A 24,128-nucleotide genomic window follows, 5' to 3' on the forward strand; every position below is an offset into this window, starting at 1 on the left:
GAATAGGATGGACCAAACTTCAGTGCTAGAACTTCCGTTCAGCGGGGCACATTATCTTATTAGAATTTTTGTGAGGTTATTATAACGATCGTATCATCATTATATGGGTTTTTTAAATTAACTGAATTTAGAGATAGTTTTATTACAAATACAATCAATTTGGCGTTACAATGACAACTAGTGCCGCAATTTTGCAATATTTTCCGGAAATTTTACAAATTTAAGATTTTACATTTTACTCGTACAAATATACCTCGAAACGCACACGAAAAACGGTTATATAGGCTTATTGTGATTAGGAATACAAAGTTAACGTAGTAATATAACAAAAGAAGAAATTACGAATAAGCAGTGAGCATATATTATTAAAAACAAGCTGGGAGAAAAAATTATAAAAAATATAACCGATTGCATAAAACTATATAGAAGTGTGCGCGCGATCAGCATGGTTTAGAAAACCGAGAAATCGTGAAAACGCTTCTGCTTCTGGACAGGAAGCGGCGCCTAGACATCGCCGAGTGAAATCACATTTGTCTAATTATTGTGTTATATACGCTGGAGAAACGATTAGAAAGCAACGGATCACGAATTCAAAACCGATATTGAAAACGTTTTATTAAATTGTTTAGTCGTATGTAGGTAGATAGGTATATAGAAATCAAACGAAATTATATATATTGTACATATACAAGTAGAACAAATATATCAGTATATCACCATACAACAAGTATAAACAATTTTCCAAGTTCAGTTATTATTATTATTATTATTATTTTTTTTTTTTTGTTACTCAGATATACCTTAAGGTAAAACGGAACCACGCAAGCTAGTAACTGATAGTTATTGTTGGTGTAAATAAAAAAGATATAGAGTGCAATTTTGTTTGATTTATTGATTTTTAATCGTTTTGTAAGGCGATAATAAAATTGCAAAGAAAATATATCATTTCAATATTATATTGTATGTTCTGTTGTGAATTGTTAAGCTATTTTATCGACATAGTGATATTATGTCGAGCTTGCCGAGTATTCCATACGGCCATAATAATATACAACATATTATACAGGTGGAAAATTGTCAACTTTACACCATCACCTCAGACCTGTAACCTGTTGCGTTTCCGTTAACCGCACGCGGATATTAAAACGACTACGACATGCCGTTATTTGTGCCGACGGCATGACGGCGGTTAGCTGTTTTATTCTGCCAGTCGTGTCGGTAGTCATATGTTGTATGCATAATGAGAATTGTATACACAGTCACCGCCGCATGGGGAAACCAGATTAACGGTGCAAGCCCGCCAGGCCGATAAAATGAAACCAACGGTCTAACAGTGGTCGGCAACATTTTTTGACTTTCGGGTCAGAATTAAAAAAAGTTTCACTTAAAATTAAATAAATGTAAGTCTTGTAAAACAAAAAAATAATAATGAATATTATATTTAGAAGAATACAACATAATATAATAATTTAACAAAAAATTGTGAAAATAATAACAAAAAGTGAAATGCTTATTGTTTTTTTTTTTTTTTATATTATTTATTATTTTTTCAATTTACAAGTTGTTTGTATCCACTCAAATACATGGTGTAGATTGACATCTGTTAAATGTGATAAGTAGGGTTTTAATTTTTATAATATGAGAAAAGGCTTATTCACACTCGTATATATAAATTTAAATATACTCGAGTTCTTTGGAACTATATGGGAGAAATTCATCAAAAAAAAAGTACAGACGATTGTTTGAAAGATTTTTTTAAGAATATCTTGTGATTATAAATCAATAACGTATTATATAAACTTGTGAATCTATTATTTCCATTTAAGATCAAGATCAATATTATTATTAAATGGATTGGCAAATACCTAATTAAAAATATTGTTAACATTTTTTGAAATCTTGAAATCGATTATTAAATTGAAAGTAGTAATTAAAGTATCAAAATGCCAAAAATGTTTTAATTCCTTAAACCGTAACAATCATAATTTTATTTAAAAAAAATTAAATATGAGACAACATATTTAATATATCATACAAATAAATTAGTTTTTATCTTGTAAATTTTTTTTTGTATTTTGTATACTTCATTTTAAGCAGATTGTCTCAAATAAATGCACGGATTGAAATTTTTCAAAGTTATGTCTTAGTATCCTAAGCTACACAGTCCTCGATATATTATATTATAAATACTATTATACTATTATAATATATCAGCAACAATACAATATATATAATAAATTACACTTATTCTTACTTCTGAGGTGGATAAACAAAGAATTTGGTTCACAGTTATTTTTGTCATAAATTCCGACGTAGTACATTTGTGATTTTTAAAGCAACAGGAGAATGGCATTTTTTAAAGAATTTTTGATTTGAATATACAACATTAACTGCTTATATATACTACATGTACAATTGTACATATTATTTTGGAATTGGAAATTCAATGGTAAAACTAATATTGTATATAAACAATGAATTTATGCAAATTACTTACGACATGAACAGACTAGTCAATGACATTTAAGAAATTTTAAGAGGGTCCATAACTAATTCGATTAAAGTAATAAATATTCGTATTATAATTGAAAATATACATTGGAACTACATACGTAAATTATGTTTAAGGTATTATTAACATAAATGTTGGTGTGGTTTAAACGAAAATGTTAAATATTTGCAATTTAATAACAATAATGTTATCACCAGTAAAGACCAAACAAAAAACATAGTAGTTAATTATATTGTTAAAAATGTTTAAATTAAAAAGTATTTGATGTGGTTATTACACAACGACCGCGGACGTTTATCACTTATGTATTGTTTTGTAAATTGAGAGCAATAACAAAATATTAAAATCATAGACCTTCTCGAGTATATACAAATATACAAATATAAGCAATTGTAATACCTCATTGACAGTTTAAAAAGTAGCATACATACACATATGACTAGAAAAAAAAATGTTAAATTGGAACAATGCAACATGAACCGGTTGACGTGACTACCTTTTTAGCGGGTCAAGGAGCTGACGGACTAGGGCGAAAAACGTTTGAACATTTTATATATTAAATAGCACATGGCCTCGTCGTATTTAAACCTCCTACAATATATTTATATAATACATATGACCGATTACTTCCTTCCTTTCCAATATGAATTAAATACATTATATTTATACAGTTATCGTTTTTAGCAGTCCAATAAAAACGTTCAATAGTTAAATTAGAATGTAAAAACCATATATGTTCTAAATATTATATTGAATTATTACAGCGTTTTCGTTGTCTTCTATAGTAAGTCCATTTATATGTAAACAGAGCATCAAAAATTGTTTGATACATTATTTCAAACAAATATTATGATTGAAACAATTTCATAAATGTTCGGAACATAGTTGGGGAGCGAATTTTATACGCGAGAGATTCCAATAAAGCATATTCAAAATTTTGTTTTGATTAAACTGGATTAAGTAGAAACTCTGCGATGCAATAGCAATGTTGTTCAATGGACCGACGTAAATATGCAAAAATTGATAAATTTGTTTATTTATATTTTGTAGGAAAGCGACTATTAAGCTTAAATTATTAAATTAATCAAGTTAAATTTAAATATATTACATATTTGACTGTCATACTAAATATATTATACTATATTTTTAATATGTTATTTGAGTTCTAATTAAATATTTTACTGTCATATAAATTTGAATCTTAGGTTCTTACTTATAATCTCTAAAAAAAAAATTAAAATAACCGTCAGTAAATTACAGTTATTTTTTCTTCTACTTCGCACTTATAATAATATTAATATATTAATAAGAACCAAACGTAAAGAAATCATTAAGAACTTAAAGTAAGTTTATTTTATGATATTGTATTTTAGTGTGGCTGAATCGGAAGATTTATTTTGCCAACTGCATTTATTTACAAAAATTATTATATAGGTTTATATATTTTAAATTTTTTTTTTTTTTTTTGAAAAAGAGTTATTAATGAAATAGTTTATGTATAAAAATGGAAAATTGTTTATAATGTCTTCGTTTTGTTTTATTTTAAAATATATTTTTGTTACATAAACCAATTTTAAAATAAATTAATTACTTTATACTTAAATTAAAATTAGATAAGAACAGCGTCATGCTAGGAATAATCTTCTAAAAAGAGGCTTAATTATTTTAAACTTTAAATAATATCGTAAAAATAAAGGTATAAAAATTGGTAATTAATTGTTTCGTAATTTTATATAATTATTATAAGCTATTTTTTTTTTATATTTTTTATAAATGAATGACATAATAAAGTAACAAAACCAGACATTTCCAATTGATAGATAATAAATAGGACATTTTAATGGACATCCTAATTAATCAAACGTTTAAAATTCAAATATTACACATTATACTTTTACACTTTTGTTAAGTGAGTATTTAAGATAATAAATGTATTAAAAAAAACTTGACATTTTTATAATAGTGGTGAAGTTTAACAACAGAATTGTATTTACATTAATAATATGTGTTTTTCACGTTGTTAAGTAACCACGTTATTAATTTATTCTTTTAAACAATTTTCAGGGGGTTTTTTTTTTAGTATTTAGCCTTTAGGTAAGTAGCATCTGAAAATAGTTCAAGGAATATAGGAAGTAAATATAAGTAATCGATTAAAAATTAGTTCAATCAAATGTAAGACACCTTGTAAAACAAATAGGTAAATAAGATGAGTGAAAAAAAAATATATGGGAGAGAAAGAGAAACCACCAATGTCGGTTAATTGGAGCCGGTCGTTTGGTTTTTCATAATACGGCCGCGTCCTCTCTTTTAAGTTGGTTAACAGGTCAAGGAGTAAGAGCGAACGGAACATTCAATATTTCGGGTTTCTCGGAGTATAGTAATGTATAGATAGGTATGACAAAAGATCATATAATATCATCAACACAGCCATCAAGTTAAATTTAAATAAATTTTAAAAAAAAACTATTAGGTTAGGTAAGACTTAACGAGAAAAAATAAAAATTATTTTCAATTTTGGATCAATATAAATACAGATGTATTTAATTTATAAGTAAAACATTGATACTTACAAATTATTTTAAACAATCTTATACTTAAGTTTAATTTCTAATAATAATTATAATTAAAAAAAAAAAAACGATTATTATTTTGTTTTTGATAAAAATGTGTACCTAACCAATAATGTTGTTTTATTATTTTAAGGCATTCTGGTGACCCTCGTATCATATGGCCCCGTAAATTATACAAATGAAAAATGAGGTTATGGCCTTGTTACACTTTAAATCGTTAACTTACAATATGTTCCACAATTATAATATTTCGGAGATGAGCCTACACGGTACAGACTTAAAAGAGATGCACTTGTTTGTATTGTTTGCTTACATATCATGTCAAGGGTAACAAAGCCGCCTAAAAGGACTTTCATGAACTAGTATACGAAAAATATTCATAATTAATAAGGATTAAAAATAAAATCGCGTGTGTAGTAAATCTTAATAAATAGACAAACGAATCCAGGGCTATATATTTTGTATCCTTGGAAAAAATTTAACTACTTCATACTTTTTAGCCCCTGTAATATTGCATAACATTTAAACAGTAATCTTAGCAAAACAAGTACAAATATTGTTATGACTTTGAGTTCTGATACGATTAGAATAAAAAATAAATATTTAATTTAGGCCCCCCCACAATATTAACTTGGAATTATTATTATAAAATAGATTGAAAAATATTATAATATTACACTATTTTTTAAAATTATTTTTGATGTAAACGTTAGCATTTAATACATTTCAATAATTTGGGACATCATTAAAGGTAATTGTATTTTTTTGGCATCTTTAAAGTTGATATTAGTGCCAAAAATATTTCAATAGATTATATGAATGCATATGGGCATGGCAAACGGAAGAAAGGTCCGACCTTCCGGAAATAGAGTTAAGCAAGATTCGAAAACCCTGAATCAAGTGTCCCTAATTAAAATTGTTCACATGAAAGTCCAAGAACAATTTATCATTTATCAATTTATCATACTTACAAGTATATACATGTTATAAAGCATAAACATATTTAATTATACTAAAAGACACGAAGTTAACAAAAATAATTTTGAAATACTTTTATATTTTGTAATTATAATAATATAATAAAATATTATTTTCTTATTATTATTCAATATGAATTCAAAAATCACATTCTAACGTATTTTGCGTAAATTAGTTAAATTCAAACAAAATTGTTCCAAAAAATATGTAAAATAATTGAGTAGTTTCTAATATGAATAATAGTTTACTAGATTGTAAACTATTTAACTAGCATTTATTTATTTAACTAAAAAAAATTTGTGATAACCTTGCAAGTTACAAGTATTATAATGTATTGTGTAGTGTAAGGTACCTCCTATATATCATTTTTATATTAGATTTACATGAATAGTATACTAACAGATATATTATATTTAATCAAATCTAATATAACAGTATATATCTAAAACACAATAAATTAATAGCCATAATTACTTATATCATTTACCTGAATAGAGCCATAGAATAATTATCATTCAATGCCTGAATACTGTGAAATTTCATAATTTAATAACACTTTACGACTCATACACTCGCACAACTGTATAAAATGAAACCAACTCTGATACTAAACACATATGTAAGAATTCACGTTAAGCAACCAACTACCTGCTGTGGCTTGGTTCACCTGATCCCCAAAAGCAAGTTATTCAATTTATATTTTTTTGTACAAAAGGTGAATTTATGTTAGTCTCGGAGCAGTCGGAACACTGTAATACTGTAGGAGAATTGAAGCCATAAAAGAAAAATGATAATGAAAAAAGCCCCTTACTTGTCTGATATTTTTTTCAAAAGAATAAGGGACGATGTTCCGACGCATTATAATAGTAGTATCAGAATGTGTGGGTGTTATGAGCAGATGACAAATCAGAGATCTATAAGTAGGACAGATCCTTGTGCCACATGTACGGTGCGGTTTCAACACGAATGAAATACGTACATAATAGTAATTTTTATCCAAAATGCAATAATTGTTTATTAGCTACATTTCCAACATAATATATTTTTATTAAACCATTCAACAATTTAACAAAATTATACACATTTCTTAGCTAAATTAATAATTCGAAAAATATTTGACAAATAAACTATGCTTTGAATGTATTTCAGATGTATTATTTTGTTTTTAGTACACAATATTAATCTCATTAATTTTTGATAGACATTTAAAAATTTCATTTTCATTTGTATTAATTTAAATGAGTATAATGTATTATATAACTATGTGAGAAATAAGTATTTTCTTTAGTAAAATAAATAACATAGTAGTTCAGTAAATTCATCATATATTATCCCACCTATACAATAATGAAAATCCCCACTATTTTCATCCAACCCTATCGGACCAAATACTGCAGATGCGAATATATAAATGCTTATTTTCACAACGTTTAGAATTATTATTTAGGCGGGTTCAACCCCAAAAGGGTCGTTTGTCCCTTCTATACTTCAGCAGTTCAGCCCTCGTCAATCTACACACCCAAGATTGAGTAAGAATTTTATGTGGACTGCGATTTTGAAACACAATTGTACATCGTTAAAAACAGTATTTTGTTTGTCAGTAATATAATAAAAATCCGTTAAGTACTGTTCTAAGTTATTTTCTATTCGTAAAAATATAATTAAACGTAACACATAAAATTATAATTTTCGTAAAAACATTATTATGTCAAAAATTGTACGATTTAAAAAGTTTCAGCATAGGAATTTTTAAAATAGTAAATATATATAGGTATATAATTATTATTATCATTGAATTTCCAGAAAGACAATGATTTATTTTTAATAGTGTGAATCTTTGTTTATAATTGAATTATTAATATTTATACCATCTACCACATGTATATAGGCATTATTATTATTTTATTAAAAATTCAATTTAATATTTAATAAGTGAAAAATATAAAATATAAAACATATATTCTTTTAATTCACATTTTGAAACAACTAAAAAAGAATCTGATTAAAGTAATATTAATTGTATGTACCAATCTATTGGATACCTATTATACATACTTGATAATTTTTTTCACTTTCTATCCAACATGCTTTTTAACTATCAAATTTTTTTTATATCATAATATAAGTTGTAATATCTATTTCAGTATTTTATCTGTATAGTATTATTTCATATGATATTTAAATCGATTTAAAACTAGTCTAAAAATAATAAAATTAAAAATACACCTATTTAATTATGATATTCATCCAACCGAAAAAAATATTTATGTTATGTTTATCTCAATAAATAATGTGATATTCTAAGTACGGTTGTTAATTCAAAAATAATAATATATATATATATATTACAAAAATGTAGAATAATTATTATTGACGAAATGATTAAATTCAGCATTAGGATGGAACACCTTGTATATAAAATATAAGCATAGATTTTTCATTTGTTAGCAACAGACCGGCCTTGTAGCAAGATGACATTGCTTGGGACGCACCGGTCGTCCTTGCTAGGTGTAATTCTTCCTGCAATAACCCAACCTCTGCTCAACAAATTTGACCGAACAAAATTCAATTTAATTTTATAGAATACAGATTTTTATTTGTAAAGTTTGAAATAATCCTTTAAATATTTATATGGTACCTAATATTGTTTGATCATGTCGATAAATTGTAATTAATGTAATGAAAACGAAACATTTGCAGTAAATAATTAAATATTAATATCTATGAGTTATGACTAACGAACTTCAGTGGCCTCCAGACAGACACTGTTTAAATTTAACCTCATCATAACTAATCTTATTTGGTATAACCAATGTAAATATTAAATAATATATAAAAGCATAGATATTTAAACAAAATTTTTATTTTTCCTAAACAACTATTAATTAGTCAAGAAATATATTAAATTAATTACAATGACAAGTAAATTAAAAATTTATCGATAAATATTTATTACTAAATCTATAAAAATAATTTTAACAAAACGTATATTTATAAAATATATTATAAAGGGTGTGTTATATCCGGCCGTGACCTCGTTTCCGTAATAGTAATGAATTATTACACTTCTCTAACCACCCCGTGAGAATGAAACTTTCAGTAAAGCGCTACAGCTTATACACGACACAAAAAAAACTATCACTAACTTACAGCCGAAACGATATATAATGCGCTCATTTCGATAAAAAATAAAAATTCTTATCATAATGATTTAAATTTATAATGCATTAGTACAGATTTAAAGATACGTTCTCTCGAATAGGAATACCCATGTATTTATTATTAATATTGTGAAATTTACGAACTTAAGCAATATTTAGACTTTAGTGTATCTCAAATGTTTCCTACAAATTATCTGTGTGGGAAGGGGTCGTATGGTATGACGTAAATTAGAGGCCAATATGTAACCTTGATAATGATTGCGATTCCGACCAAGTTTATCATAGTTGTAAATGAGAGATGTTTCAATGTTATTAGTATTGTAATCTATGCATTTTAAAATTAATAGTAAAGACAAAATACAACATAAATAATAAATAGATAATTTTGTATTTTTGATAAAAATAATATTTATTTAGATTTTAAAATCAATAATAAAATAACAATATTCAGAACTAAAAATATAAGTATTCTTTTATAATTTATTAATATCAAAGTTGTTATAAGTAATTAATTTAGTAAAAATATATTTGAAATGATTTATGAATGAAAATAATGACTAAAAACAACATTTTTTGATTAAGTACAACATTTGATATTTTAATAAGCGCAGTAAGACATTAGTTTACTATTTTTAATCGAAAGATTAATTTTAATTTGAAAATACTAAACGAGTCAACCAAAACAGTATTTTCCAATTCAAAAATGTACTTAATAAAATCAATAGACATTTAAGTCATAAATAGATTAAGAGACACCAATTATAAATAAAAATTAGCCTCGAAATGAAATATACTGTGATAAATGTACTTTTCAAACTTCGTGTTCAATCACATTTTAGAAAACAACTAAAATCATCAAACGTGTAAAAACTACTTTAAAAAAGTTGATCGTTATATAGATATTGGAGGAGACTCAAGGGCAACCTTGGCTATGACATTGTATCATTACAACTCTTGATTGTGTTTGTTGTATACTTGTATGAGTCGTACGTCAATTGTATAAATTAAAATAAATATATTTTAATTACAGTAGTCAAAATTAAAGGGCTGTGCAAATGCACGAATACGATTCATATAAATACTTATATATTATAAAAGTATTGAAGTCTATAGTGCCCAAAATAAATAGCAATAAAATATACCTAATGTTCATAACTAAACTCACCTTGCTAAAGCCATCCTAAAACATGTATCAATGTTTATGTTCAATTTAACTTTTGAGTAATCCACTTTTGGCACAGCCACTTTACCTACTTGTATAAAAAAATCAAGAATATTTCACTATATTTTTTCACTTTTTAAGTTATGAAAAACTTAACATTTGGCACTGTTACAAAAATTATAAATAAAAAATAAAAATTTTGTTTGGAAATAATATTATAAGTTAAACGAAGATAACCTTTGCCCCGGCTATACAAATACGACACGTTTTTGGACAAAATCGCACAAGCCAGCGGACACCACACCGGGCTGGAACGGAATGAAACAGACGAAGTGGATACCATCGAGAGGCACGAGGTTAGTGTTTTCAGAGGGGAACACTATAAAGCAGTGCGTACAAGTACAATAATAATTTATAATGCGTACAATAATTGTATGAAGTTATATAATTTATAATAATATAGTATATAGGTTTAATAATATACATACATGTTTTTATGATTTTTATAGTTTAAATATTTAATTTTTAAAACAAATAATGCGTTACCTATTTACTCATTATAACACATATACAATTTAAATTTTAAATACTATACTTCAAAATTCATCATTATTCAGAAACTATAAAGTCGAAAGGTATAAGAAAGAAGAATTTGAGTACAACACCCACATATATTTCTAAATTTTAAAACTAAAAGTGTTTATCCAAGCAATTGACAACTATTCGAGAGGGATTTGAAGTATTTTAAGCGCCAACATGTTTATCTTGCCAGAAATACTAAATAGATTTGAACGATTAATTTTAAATAATTGTTAACAATCATTTTAAATTCAAAAAGTCTTTATAAAATATAATTATAATTATATTTTGTTCGAATCCTAAGAAAAATACTAGGTGAAAGTCAATATTTCAAAGCCAATAATGTTAATAATCATAAATATAGTAAATAACATTTTAATTTAAAATGTTTATGTTGATTTGTGTTGATAATTTATAATATGCATTAGTTTTGGAATATCAAAATAAAGTTTGAATAATTTGATATTATATTATATTTATATTACATTTAAAATTTAAATATAAAGTTAAATTAATATAATAATGAAAATATTATCTACTATTGCAAAATTCGTGCAATATAATATACACTATTATTATAGTATTGTCCATACACTTTTTAAGAAAAAAATCTAATTTTAAAGTTTAAATTTTATTCTATAGTATATTATTTTATGATGACAGCTAAAGAGTGATTTTAAAAACCGTTTATAAAATAATATATTTATTTTTCTCACTGAGTATATTAAATATTTTTTACTTACCTGAAAGTAGAATAGAATCAGAAACTACGCGATCATAATTATGTAATAAGTCGCAAAATTAATGCGATAAAATTTAAAAAAAAATCATGATGTAACATAGGTTATTCATTTAAAATCCCATATGCGATATACTTATTTCTATGAAAATTTACAATCTAGGTTGAAGCGATAGATAAATTAAAAATTCAAGTATAAAATGTTTTTGAAATGAAAATATTAACGGCGATTCTTTTTTAGAATAAATATACCTAATAAAGTAATAACTAGCTATTTCTATCATGAAGTTTTTCTATAATAAAACCTAAAATATATTATGTAGATTTCTAATAAATAACTATTATTATATGTAGCACAATAATATTTATGCTATTCAAATTATATTTTCTAGTTCATCTGAGAATATTATACTATTCAAACTTGATTAATGTAACAGATAAAATTCAATTAAACGTAAATTAGTTTATTTTTTTTAATATATTGCATTAGGTCATGATATTTACTTTAATATTGCAAAGCGTTATCTTTTAATTTATTATTAAACATGAAACACTTAATTGATAATTAATAATAATATTGGACTAATAAAAATATAGGTCAGAGAAATTAAATCTTATGTCTATGCTAGAAATTAAATTCCATTACACCCCGCCATTTTAAATATATATATATATATATATATGTATCCTCGTAAGCCATATATTATACTATACGATATACAAGATATATTTTATACTGAAATCACTTTTTATATTTTATTGACTGTTAAAATATTTAGATCTAAAATATTAATAATAAACCATAATAATAGACCATTAAACGTGTATATTATATTTATTGAAAAGTAATTTAAGCTCTAAATTTTAAAATCTATAGATTTAAAGTCAAGTTATTTTTAAAGATATAATATAGGTACTTTTACATATTTTTTTATTTTCTATCATTTCTGACTGCTTTATGAAAAACGTCTAAGTTGGACACCTTATTGTCTCGGTAACCCGGCTACTATTAAACGAGGACGCTTTGCACAAATCATCGTATATTTAAACAATAATAATATATAGAATTCTAGGTTAGAACGGGCGGTGGCACAGATCACCGTCGGCCGATTCCGGACCTGCTAATTTTAACGCAGCTGCCAGCCATAATGTTAACCTCCTATACTATACTATAATGTATCATCGACGTATCACGTTTTGAATGGAGAAAATTGGAAAAATGTGTAAATTTGCAATTTACTTAAAATAACTTAGTAATTACTCAGTATAACATCATAATAAAAAAGAAAATTAAGTATATTTTTTAAATATCTAAAATATTATCTTCTCTTAATGTCTTGATATATTCTTAATAAGAAGTCAAATTTGCAAATTATGTAAAATATTGTTCATATGAATAATTTAGTCATAAACGGATTAAGATATCGATTTGAATCGATTGGGGGGATGATCATACATTTTAAGCAATTAACAAAAACTTAAAAAATTGTTTTTTTTTTTATTATTAATAAGTGGTATACGTTAAATTATCATACTATAACCTATTTTTTTTTTCAATAGAAACTTGAAAAGTCTATAAGTGATAACATAATTACAGAGATAAACATAAACTACGTACGTGAAACGTGATTATTATTATTTTTCGAAGGTGACTGCCCATAGAATATTATAAATAAAATTATATCTCTTTAATATAAAATATTAATAGGATGCGCGTCGATATAATGGCCAGCAAAATATATCGCAAAGAATAAGTTATTGGGATATAATATTTTATATTTTAACACCATAAAATGTTTATCTAAAACTTTCCAACAAATTATACTTTGCTATGGTAAGTACTTACCATAGTACTAAGTATACATAGATATTTTCAACGTTATTTTATCGGTCTGGCCCTGATATGATGTCAGAAACGTCAACTCCTCTACTGATACCACGGAGTCCTTGGCACGTCTGTACAACAGGCTCTCTTTATCATTTTTATTTTTAATGATTCGTAGTTAAGTTTTATGGCTTATAATAATAGCAAAAAGGCATAGCGCTAGCGAAGGATAATATTTTTGAAAACACGCCATGTATAACATGATAAATTAATTACGTAGACAGATCAATTAGCTTCAAATACTGTATTATAATAATGCACAATCATAATTTTGACTATATAATATAAATTATTCAATATATACAAAACGTATTAAATTTTAAGTCTACTTAAAAATATATATTTCAAATACCAATTCAATGTTCAAGAAACAGATAAAATATAATCTTATATTTGAGCACCCTGTGAAAGTACATAAGAACAAAAAAAATTCAAAAGAAAAACTTCAGACCCCTTTCACCTGTCTCTTTCTCCAAAAGAGATCGACACAATTTCACGAGTACTTACGTAACAACGGTTACGCGTGCTAATGTTAAATCAACTATAATACTACTCGAACCAGAAACATAGCATTGTTTAGCAACAAAAAATTAGGTTAAAAAATGAATAAAAAACATTTTAATAATATCTGGTAATTTTTATAAATTTGTAGACTTTAAAATCAATCAAGAAGTTGATATATTAGTAAGATTGTTTATTTTTCAAGAGTATAAGCTGTTAAAATGTACATTGAAAATATTTTAGTAAGTTTACTATTAAAATACAAGTTAAATAAAACATTACGACTTACGACATGATGGGGAGATAAATGTCAAATCAAAATCTAGTAGTGTTCTGTAAAAAATAAAATACTTACATTAATTATTACGTTGAAACTTATACAGTTATATATTTATTATATAATTGTAGGTATATATAATATGTATATGTTAATAAGTATATATGTGTATACATGTATATTCATTTACATAAAAAAGTTTAAAACATCAATTTTTTTTTGGTTTTCCATTAAAAAAATGGAGCACATGTGGTCCAAATTATAATTTAGTAACTAGGTCAAGGTTTCTCACAAACATAATATTTTATAGCTGCAAATGCAACATATGTGATACCTACTACAATATGTTTGTTAAGTTTTAAGTACTACATATTTGTTATAGGTTCAAAATCGATAAAACTATTTTTTTTTCTGGTTCAATATGATAGTTGTGATGATATAGTATAATTTAGGTTGGAAAGCGTTTTAGTTGTTATAATACAGAACATTTTCTAAAGCCATTTGTACTTTTGTTAATGTTTAAGATGTTATATGTTATATTGTTTTAGATCCTTAGAAAGTGGCCTAGAGAGATTTATTATGCTATAATAAATACAGATAACTAAAGAGACCTCCAAACCGAGGAAGAGTTAAACATATGAAGGTTGAAGGTGTTTCCTGCTGCTACGGGGACAAACACTTTCCAATATTATACATATTATAAACTCGTACCTATTATACTCTACATATATTTATTTTCAGATAGATTATTCTCAGGGCTATAAGTAGGAAGGCGACCAATATCCAAACTTAGACTTTGACTTATGCTTCAAGATCACATTTAATAAATAAAAATATACTAAATTTGTTTTGTATTTTAAATAGCCAAACATCAAATAAATAGTTATAGATAATAAAACACGAAACACATACTTAAAATTAATAGACTTAGTCTTAAAGAGCATTTTTTAATGTTTAATTAATTATACAACCTTTTTAATTATAATTTAATGGGACCTTCTCATTAGAAAGCAATTATACTACATTTCCTTGGTTTCTAAATATTGAATTCTTCGAATATTTTCTATATACATTATATCAAACTTAAACAATATAGAATTAATTGTAATTTATAATATTATGTAAGACTTAAATTTACTTATTTTATTCTAAATTTCTAATACCTCATTACACATTTTCAATATTTCATGATAAGAAGAACAGTTAATTACCTAAAATTATTAAGTTTTATATCTAAAAACATTAATATTAAAATTATTATTTTAGTATTTTAAATAATACAAATACAATGTAAAATAGATCAATTTCAATGAATGCAATAAAATTCTAACATTATAACTTTTATTTTTTATAATTTTAATAAAGTTTATCTAACGTATAAAATAATCAAAACTGAATAATAATTGTGTTATATTATATTATGTATTATTAAATCAAAAGTATTATTTGGCGATTAAGTTATTAGTGATCCTAATATTGTTAGCTATATTATTGGATGGTCTGTATAAAACAATTGATAAGGTAAATTTGTCAAGGACTGGTTGTTACAAATCTATTAACAACTGCGTCTTTGTTAGTTGCAGTTACTTTTTTAAAAACTCTTAAATTCAGCAATCATAATACTTACTATTGATTATCAAATAAATAGTAATGTAAATGATTTATTGTTTATTATGATTCACCCCTTCATTTCAAACACAATACTTTATACAGTTTATAAAATGATTAAATAACTTCATTTCTGCCTAAAAATTTTTGAAGTATGTAAGGTATTGAAAGGTCAATAATATATAATTTTGAATTATTGCTTTCTAATGGAAGAATATATTGTACAACAATGATAGTCGGTGAGAGTTTCATACATATATTTTACAGAGAAATGTACCATAGTGTTACGATAATGACGCCAGAAATGAAGCTGCTGTAGAAATCGGACGTTTTCTCGACTTTCCCATTCACCCGAACGCTTTCAGGCCACTAAAAATATTGTGGGCGTATCGAAGAGCTTGTTAGTTAGTACAACAGATATACATGCGTTTTATATATCTACTAATATTACCTTATTTTATAAACATGATATGTGAGTCAATATTGAAAACAAAAACTACAATACACTGCAGCTGTTATTAAGCATAATATATAACATAAAATTATGTTTATCTAGTTCTAGTAAGCCATAACATTCATTACAATGAAATACAATTGATACGTCCATCATATTACGTATAGTGTTTATCAACACAATATCGAGACATCCTACATACCTTGGTCAAATGTGTAAAACCATGAAAATATCAATGTTCTATAATATTTTATAACGACTTGTGTTAGATAGTATATATATATAGAAAACGCACTTAACATTTAGTACATATATATTATATATAGTAATAAACTAATAAACTATACATACGTACATATTATTTATATACATTTAGGTATGCAATTTATACAATATACGATGACATAATTTCATTTCATAAAGTTATTTTATCCAGATAATTTTTATCAATTTAATCTGTACAACAAAGATGTGCATTTGGTATTTTAGTTGTTAAAAGATAAAACTGTTTTTTTTTTAATAATAATTTATAGTTAATGTATGTGTTACAGACTTACAGTAATATTATATTATTATAAAAATGACTTCTTATGAAAAATGTTTGTACTCGAAATGATATTTCTTCCTGAATTTAGAATGAAACGCATTTATCGTTTTAATGTAAATGACAAGGTAAGATAGGAAACGATAAAAATTATGGCAATTTAAAAGGAAGTGTTTTTACTAAAGATAGACATAGAATTGAGCACGGCAATGCAATGTGAAAATCATGTTCTGCTCAAATAATGCGCGAACAGCTATTTATTTTCGTCTATTGTTGCGATTTTGTTCGGCGTTGATGGAGGCGGAAGTTTAACCGCATTATTCTAACCTAGATGCTGGGTAACGTGTGCGCCAGAACTCTCTCTGGTGTATACCTATCCATCGGGCGTCGGCGGTGGCGGTTTGGTGTACTCACTGCCGGGTATTTCGTAACATCTGCCCTGGCCGCCTTTCTTTTAATTTCGAAAGCTGCGTCAACGGGCTCGGCTTTCACAAAATCAAAGACAAAAAACATAAAGCCTTTCCCTCCCCAAAGCTTATAATAAGAATAGAATGTATACATAACGGAATAATCGGACTTTGGACACGTTGATTAACAAATTATTTACATTTTCAAGAAAGTTACATTGAACAAACACCATGTTGGAGAAAGTACAAAACTAGAGCTAAATACTTAGAGATATTTTAAGTATCAACTAAATCAACAAATAACTGTAATGGAATTTTCAATGCTTGAACTTAAATGTTTGTTTTTAAATGATTATATATAAACGTATTTATGTTTCAGAGGGCTAATCCTTTATCTTTTAAAGTAAATTGATTAACTATTTTAGTGTTTTTAATATAAGATTTATACAATACACAGTTTTGATATTCATAAATAATAAAAAAAAATTAGCCATTAGTCAACTGCAACTACATATTGCTGGGCACAAAAACATTAACTAACTTTATTTATTTATTGTCAATACCACAGAAATAATTGTTAAGGTAATTCAAATATAAGAATATTTAAAAACTATATAGGTGATAATTAGTTTACTATTATATCCACCTTGTCAGGTGGAAACTGTAGAATTAAATTAACAATAGATATAGAATTTACAATAATAATATAATTATAATATTCTACTAACGAACAAACTAATAAAATATTGTACAATATTAAAAATAATATCATAAATCGTATACCTACTATATTATTTAATATTCATATAATAGAACAAGAATAATATATAATATATTATACACATAACTATGAAGTACCTGAATATTTTATATTTTATGAATTTAATTTAAGTTTTTAGTTTTCACCAATCACTCTATGTTGTTTGAGATTGAAAAAATATTAAACAATCATTGAAGCAAGTCGATAAACATTTTCAAAACAATGGAAAATTATAGATAATTGTACTCGTACATTATAGGACACAAACCCAAATGTCAATAAATGAATAGTGTACATGTCCGTAAGATTTTCTCGCTGGCTTTGACCAATCTATTAAATAACAAACCAGGGAAGTTACTCTGCTGTACAGTAGATTTCAAGTATACCTAGTCATTGAGTAGGTCGCTGTAATAGATGTGTTAAAATTGAATTCAATGATAAATCATTGTACACGATAAACAATCTATACAAATAAATATAAACAGTCTATCAGTGTATATTTTATAATTATAAGTATATTTAATAATATATAAATATTGCTATTTGTAATTTATTTATCTATTAGTAATAACTAATAATAAGATACGTCGAACTAAATTTGACAAAAACAAATCAAATACATTATATAATAATGGTAAATATATTATTGCATAATATAAGATTAATACATGATTAAATCATGATCGTAACAAATAAATTAATCAACTTTTAAAATGTCACTTAAATAGTAATTTTCGCGACGTTTCTTAAAAATGTCAACAATTTATAATTATGGGCTCTACTTAAAAAAAAAATAAAATTTTACCTTTGAAGTCTCACTTACGTGTAACAAGTTTTATATACTTGAAATGCATTGGAAATGGGGCTCTACTGTAAATTAACGAAAGTAGTAATAAATAATCAATTTATAAAATCACCCATACAGTAGGTACATATTATTAGTCAATAGTTAATCCTGAATAAGAAATAGATTATGTTTACTTCAAAAAAAAATAAGGCTAGATTATTGAGTTTTTAATAAAATTATTGTGCACACAAATTAAAAACAAATAATTAAATGTTTTGTCTGTATAAAACCTACCTATACTTTATAATAGTAAGTAATAGATATACGCATACAAATAACAATATGCATGAAATAGAAAACTATTGCCACGTGTTTTATTCCTGCCACGTGTATAATGAAGTCCTTGTAAAGTTCGATCGTCTTTATTGTTAACCTCGTGTTTAGCGTTTATAAGTCTTTCTTATTGTGCATTAGACCAGACCAGAGCCATTTCAACGCCGTTAGCTGATGGGAAAAAGACATCCAAATTCACTTTCACTCTTATGTGTTCATCTCTTTCATTCCCTCTCTCCTTCAAGTCTGTCATTATTCGTAATCCATACCAATACATGAGATTCTTCACACCACTTATTTGAGCTCTGATTAAAAACATTACAGCCTCTTTGTTTTTAACGCATTAACTGATTTCTAGTATACGATTATAATACTCAAAATTTTGCAACTAGGTACTTAATATCTTATTATTTTCCGTATTATATTCTAGCACCAACAACAGTATCAAAAAAAATATTATAATAGTAATAATATTAATACTAGTAACTAATATAATATTCATAAGTAAAAGTTTTGAATAAAAAACGTCATAAGGTTATTTAAACTTATTTCAATTCGATATTTCATAAAATCTTTAAAAATGTAATAAACAGATATAATAGTATATTAAATTACATTACATAATAATACATTTATTAGATTTATCGTCTATACTATATATTATTAAAAACATAAAAACCTTATTTCTTAAAAAAATTCTCAAAATATTCTAATCGTGTACCTATATCAAAACTATTATTATAGTTGAAAAATCATAAAAAAAATTGTATTGCTATTAGTAATACGGTACCGATATTATCCAAATAAGCTGAACTAAAATGTTTTCCGAAAATCGCATACATTAATTATTATTTATTATAATATTATTTCATATAATATTACTAGATACTAACTTGTAAGTCAATACAAACTAATCGTACAAAGATGTAAGTATATGTTCGTGGTAATAACTATTAACATTTATACAAATAATTTTAAAATATCATTGTGTATTGTAAATACGAAATAGAATACGTTTTAATTCACTGTATGAATAATGTTTTTTTTAAATTGTAACAAAATAACTAAAATCGTCTAAAATTTGAACTTTGAACACTTCATTTCCGAATTATAACATTTCGATGTTGTTAAAAACTGATTTAGGTTCATTCCCGTTTTAAGCAATCATTTTAAAGTGTTGTGTTTTAGTTTATTGACTCCCAAAAGTATCAACTAGATCCAAATTGCTACCAGAAACCATTCTCAAAGTTAATGATCAAAGAATTATTTTTACTTTTAAGCGTGAAAATAATATACTTGAGGCAGATAAAAAAAAATCATGTTTTATATAATTATAAAACCAATACAATCAATCAATCCCCGACCCGCAAAAAATCGAAAACACATTTCAGAAATAAAAGAATATAATGTATATTATTACATATATACTATGTAGGTTTACGTTGTATTTTTATCAAATAAGATAATAAAATATGAGTTATAATAACATGCAACAGTAAACACCTTAGTCATATGCTGTATGTGTAACTGCAATGTGACCCAGAAATAAAATATCTATCAAAGTTATAAATGTGTTACCTTGCCAAATTATTTTTAAAAAATTATTAAGTTTAAAAAATAGTACATAATTTATTCAAAAGTAGGTAATACATTATTTTTAAACATTTACGAATTTATATTATTTTATTGAATTAATTTAAAACTATACAATATATATATTATATATATACTATCTATCTATCTATCTATATCTATTTATACTAGTAGTTTAAAGTTTGTAGTTAACATTATGATTATAAAAACAAATAATAACATTAATAACTTTGAATATTTAAGTGTAAGCTAATATTTGCACTGAGGAGAACTAAATTTAGTTACATAATTAAACTGGAATAGGATTATTAATTAATCATAAATTATGGTGTATCATCGACATAATAAAACTAAAATAAAACAACAGTACAATTTGTCATCTCAGACTAAACCACTCAAAAATCTATAGCAAAATTGGTTACTAGAAATTGTTGATCACAAGTCAGTATTTAGGTTAAAGTTAAATAAAATACCTATTAAGACTCTCTAATTCTCTCTCCATACTGAACTATTATACAATTCTTTTAAAAAAAACATTATAATTTATAATAAACAATTTCACATAAGTTTCTAAATACTTTAATTTTGAAAGTAGCTTATTATATAATGTTATTTACAAAACACCTAAAAATTAAAATATTAAAAACAATGAGCACAAAAATGTCCAAACATTATATACAATTATCGTATATAATGGAATAAATAATAAATACACTATAAACTAATAGTAACCTAATAGGAATATCGGATAATAGTAATACAGGATTTCAAATTATATATGAATTGTTTCTTATTAGGATGTTACTAAATATATAACAAATGATACAAAATAACAATTTGAACTGTCTGTACTAAGTTTATGTCTCTTTAAAATTGTTCATTGATTATTTTTTAGAAAAACCGTCAAACAATTAAAAAAATATTTCATTTAAAGTACAAATACCCATAATATCTAACAACCAATCTATCATATGCGTAACTAGTCCTTTAAGTTAGGGGGGCCTATAGCACATTTTTTTAATTTGGTTATTATTTATTGTTTCTATTGATTTAGTGTTTACAACTGATTTGAATGGTTATTCGTTTAAATGAAACAATATATTTTGTTATATTATAGGCAAAAACAAAGTTAATACTTATAGGTATGTTTATATGCACATACATTTACCTAAAATTTCTGGGGGAAATGAAGCCCACCCAAGCCTCCCCCCCCCAATAGTTACGCCTATGCAATCTATAGACAATATTTTTTTGTATTGTAACAAGATACCAAACTAAAATCGTTATTTTGTATTTAAATATTATAAACATTTAAATTTCTATAGAAATAATTAAATGTTTGTATCAATAAGTTTATGTAAGAAAAACTAACGAGGAATCTTGTATTTCATTGAATTATGTATACAATTTAATAAAATATATAAAAACTTTTAACTAAAAAATGATTTTCATATTTTCGTATAATATTTAAGAATTTGAATAATAAACACTTAAAAAAACTGTGATATTATTGATATTATTTAACTTAAGAGGAACCATGAATTATTTTTTCAATATTTTGACTCATCCACAAAAATTTTTTATTGATAAAATACAAAATAAAAATAAAAGTATTTACAAAAAGAGCAGAATCATTTTAAAATTAACACGTAACTTTCATTTTTTTATAAATACTGTCATAATAAATGTATTTATTCTACAATGTGTGATATTTAGGTAGTTGGTACTTATTGTGGAAATTAAAAGTAAAAAGATTACCAGTGTCTTGACCAGCTGAACAATAAATAAACCAAAAAAACCCAAATCCTATACCTAATTCAAATACATAAATTGAAGAATTAATTAATTTATGTCAAACAAAAACGAGTTTGCATCCCAAAATACTGAAGGAAATTTGTTTGTGTTAATCTAAGATAAACAAATTCAAAGAAATCTATAAAAATGTATAAGTTGTATAGGTGAATTAAGACACAGTACATAATATAGTGGTTATAAAATAAATTGTTAAGATATTCAATTTTTCTATTAAAAAAATATAAGCAAAATTTATTATAAATATCTATAGAAAACATAATTTATATAATATATATATATTACTGAAAATGAAGCTACAAAAGTATTCAATAATTTGACCTGACAAAAATAAAATATATTATATTCTTCTCATCAAAGGCCACCATTACCACCACACACAGCGGATGATTTAGAACGTCTGAAGCCTTCTTTTATAGCAGCTGCTCTGACCCATACGACCTCGGCACATTATTAGGGTCCAGTCATACACAACGGCCGTCCACTCTTTGTTGTCTTAAGGACGAACAAAATAAAAAAAACCTACATAGACAGTTTTATTACTTAGAATTTATTCAAACGTCTACCAAAATAACGGTTATATTTAAAGACAGGTGCACACAAAAAAAATTTAACCACGCGTTTTCTCCAATTACTTTTCGAAAGTCAAAGAAAAATTAATCATCCTGTAAAAATGAATTTTAAAATATTTAATAACACCAGGAAATATATTATAGCTAACACCAACCTGATTTGTCAATTATTATTTTACATATTATATATTATATTTTTTACGAAAAAAGAAAATCATAAAATAATTGATGTTAGTCTTTGTTACAAAGAAATTAGAAAAAGTACGCTTTGATCAGCCTTATATGTATATAAAAAGTTAATAAAATAAAATTACTGTTACATAACCGTTACATGAAAAAAAATTTTATTTTTAAATTAATACCCATTCTTCCAATACTTCCGTTAATAGCTTAGTGCTATATGTTTTATTTATTTGCAAAAACCAATGATGTTTATGGGGCACAATAGATACAGACAAAGTAAAAGGGCTGTGGGTGTCTCGACAGAAAGACGGACCTAGTTAACACCGGTTTCGAGAACGAGGTCATCATTGACTTATGGTATAGAGCACCTGGCCGACCCGACACAAATACTCTAAACGGGGCACCATTATTCTACATTTTCCATCGGACTAAACAGTGTAATTTACGATTATTCAAATCATTTGTCTTACTTGCATACTATATTGCTCAATTTTAGATCGATATCTTTAAAAATATATATTATAGGTACTACGCTACTGCAACATAAATAAACCCCGAAATACGAAAAAAAAAGTTTTATAAGATTACGGCATATAGTACACAATTACAAATAAATCATTAATTAAAGAAAAACCATAAAAATGTAAAACAACAAAATTCATAATATAATAATATGCACACAATATGATATTATCAACTAGTTTGCCAATT

General features: G+C 25.2%; 1 protein-coding gene across 2 annotated transcripts in view; it reads right to left on the reverse strand.

Moving 5' to 3' along the window:
• The window catches only part of LOC132917667 (protein roadkill), a 44,303-nt gene that overhangs the window by 9,708 nt on the left and 10,467 nt on the right, over positions 1 to 24,128 (reverse strand). The window contains exon 3 of one of the 2 annotated variants that reach the window (XM_060978514.1): positions 14,377 to 14,420. In XM_060978514.1, the coding sequence (XP_060834497.1) occupies positions 14,377 to 14,381 (5 nt within the window). In that variant the 5' untranslated portion in view covers positions 14,382 to 14,420. Of the gene's footprint in view, positions 1 to 10,386; positions 10,712 to 14,376; positions 14,421 to 24,128 lie in introns of those variants that run through there. The other variant, XM_060978513.1, reaches the window with a different exon arrangement.

This window comes from Rhopalosiphum padi, chromosome 1 (genome assembly GCF_020882245.1).
Source record: "Rhopalosiphum padi isolate XX-2018 chromosome 1, ASM2088224v1, whole genome shotgun sequence".
In the NCBI taxonomy this organism is placed as follows: Eukaryota; Metazoa; Arthropoda; class Insecta; order Hemiptera; family Aphididae; genus Rhopalosiphum; species Rhopalosiphum padi.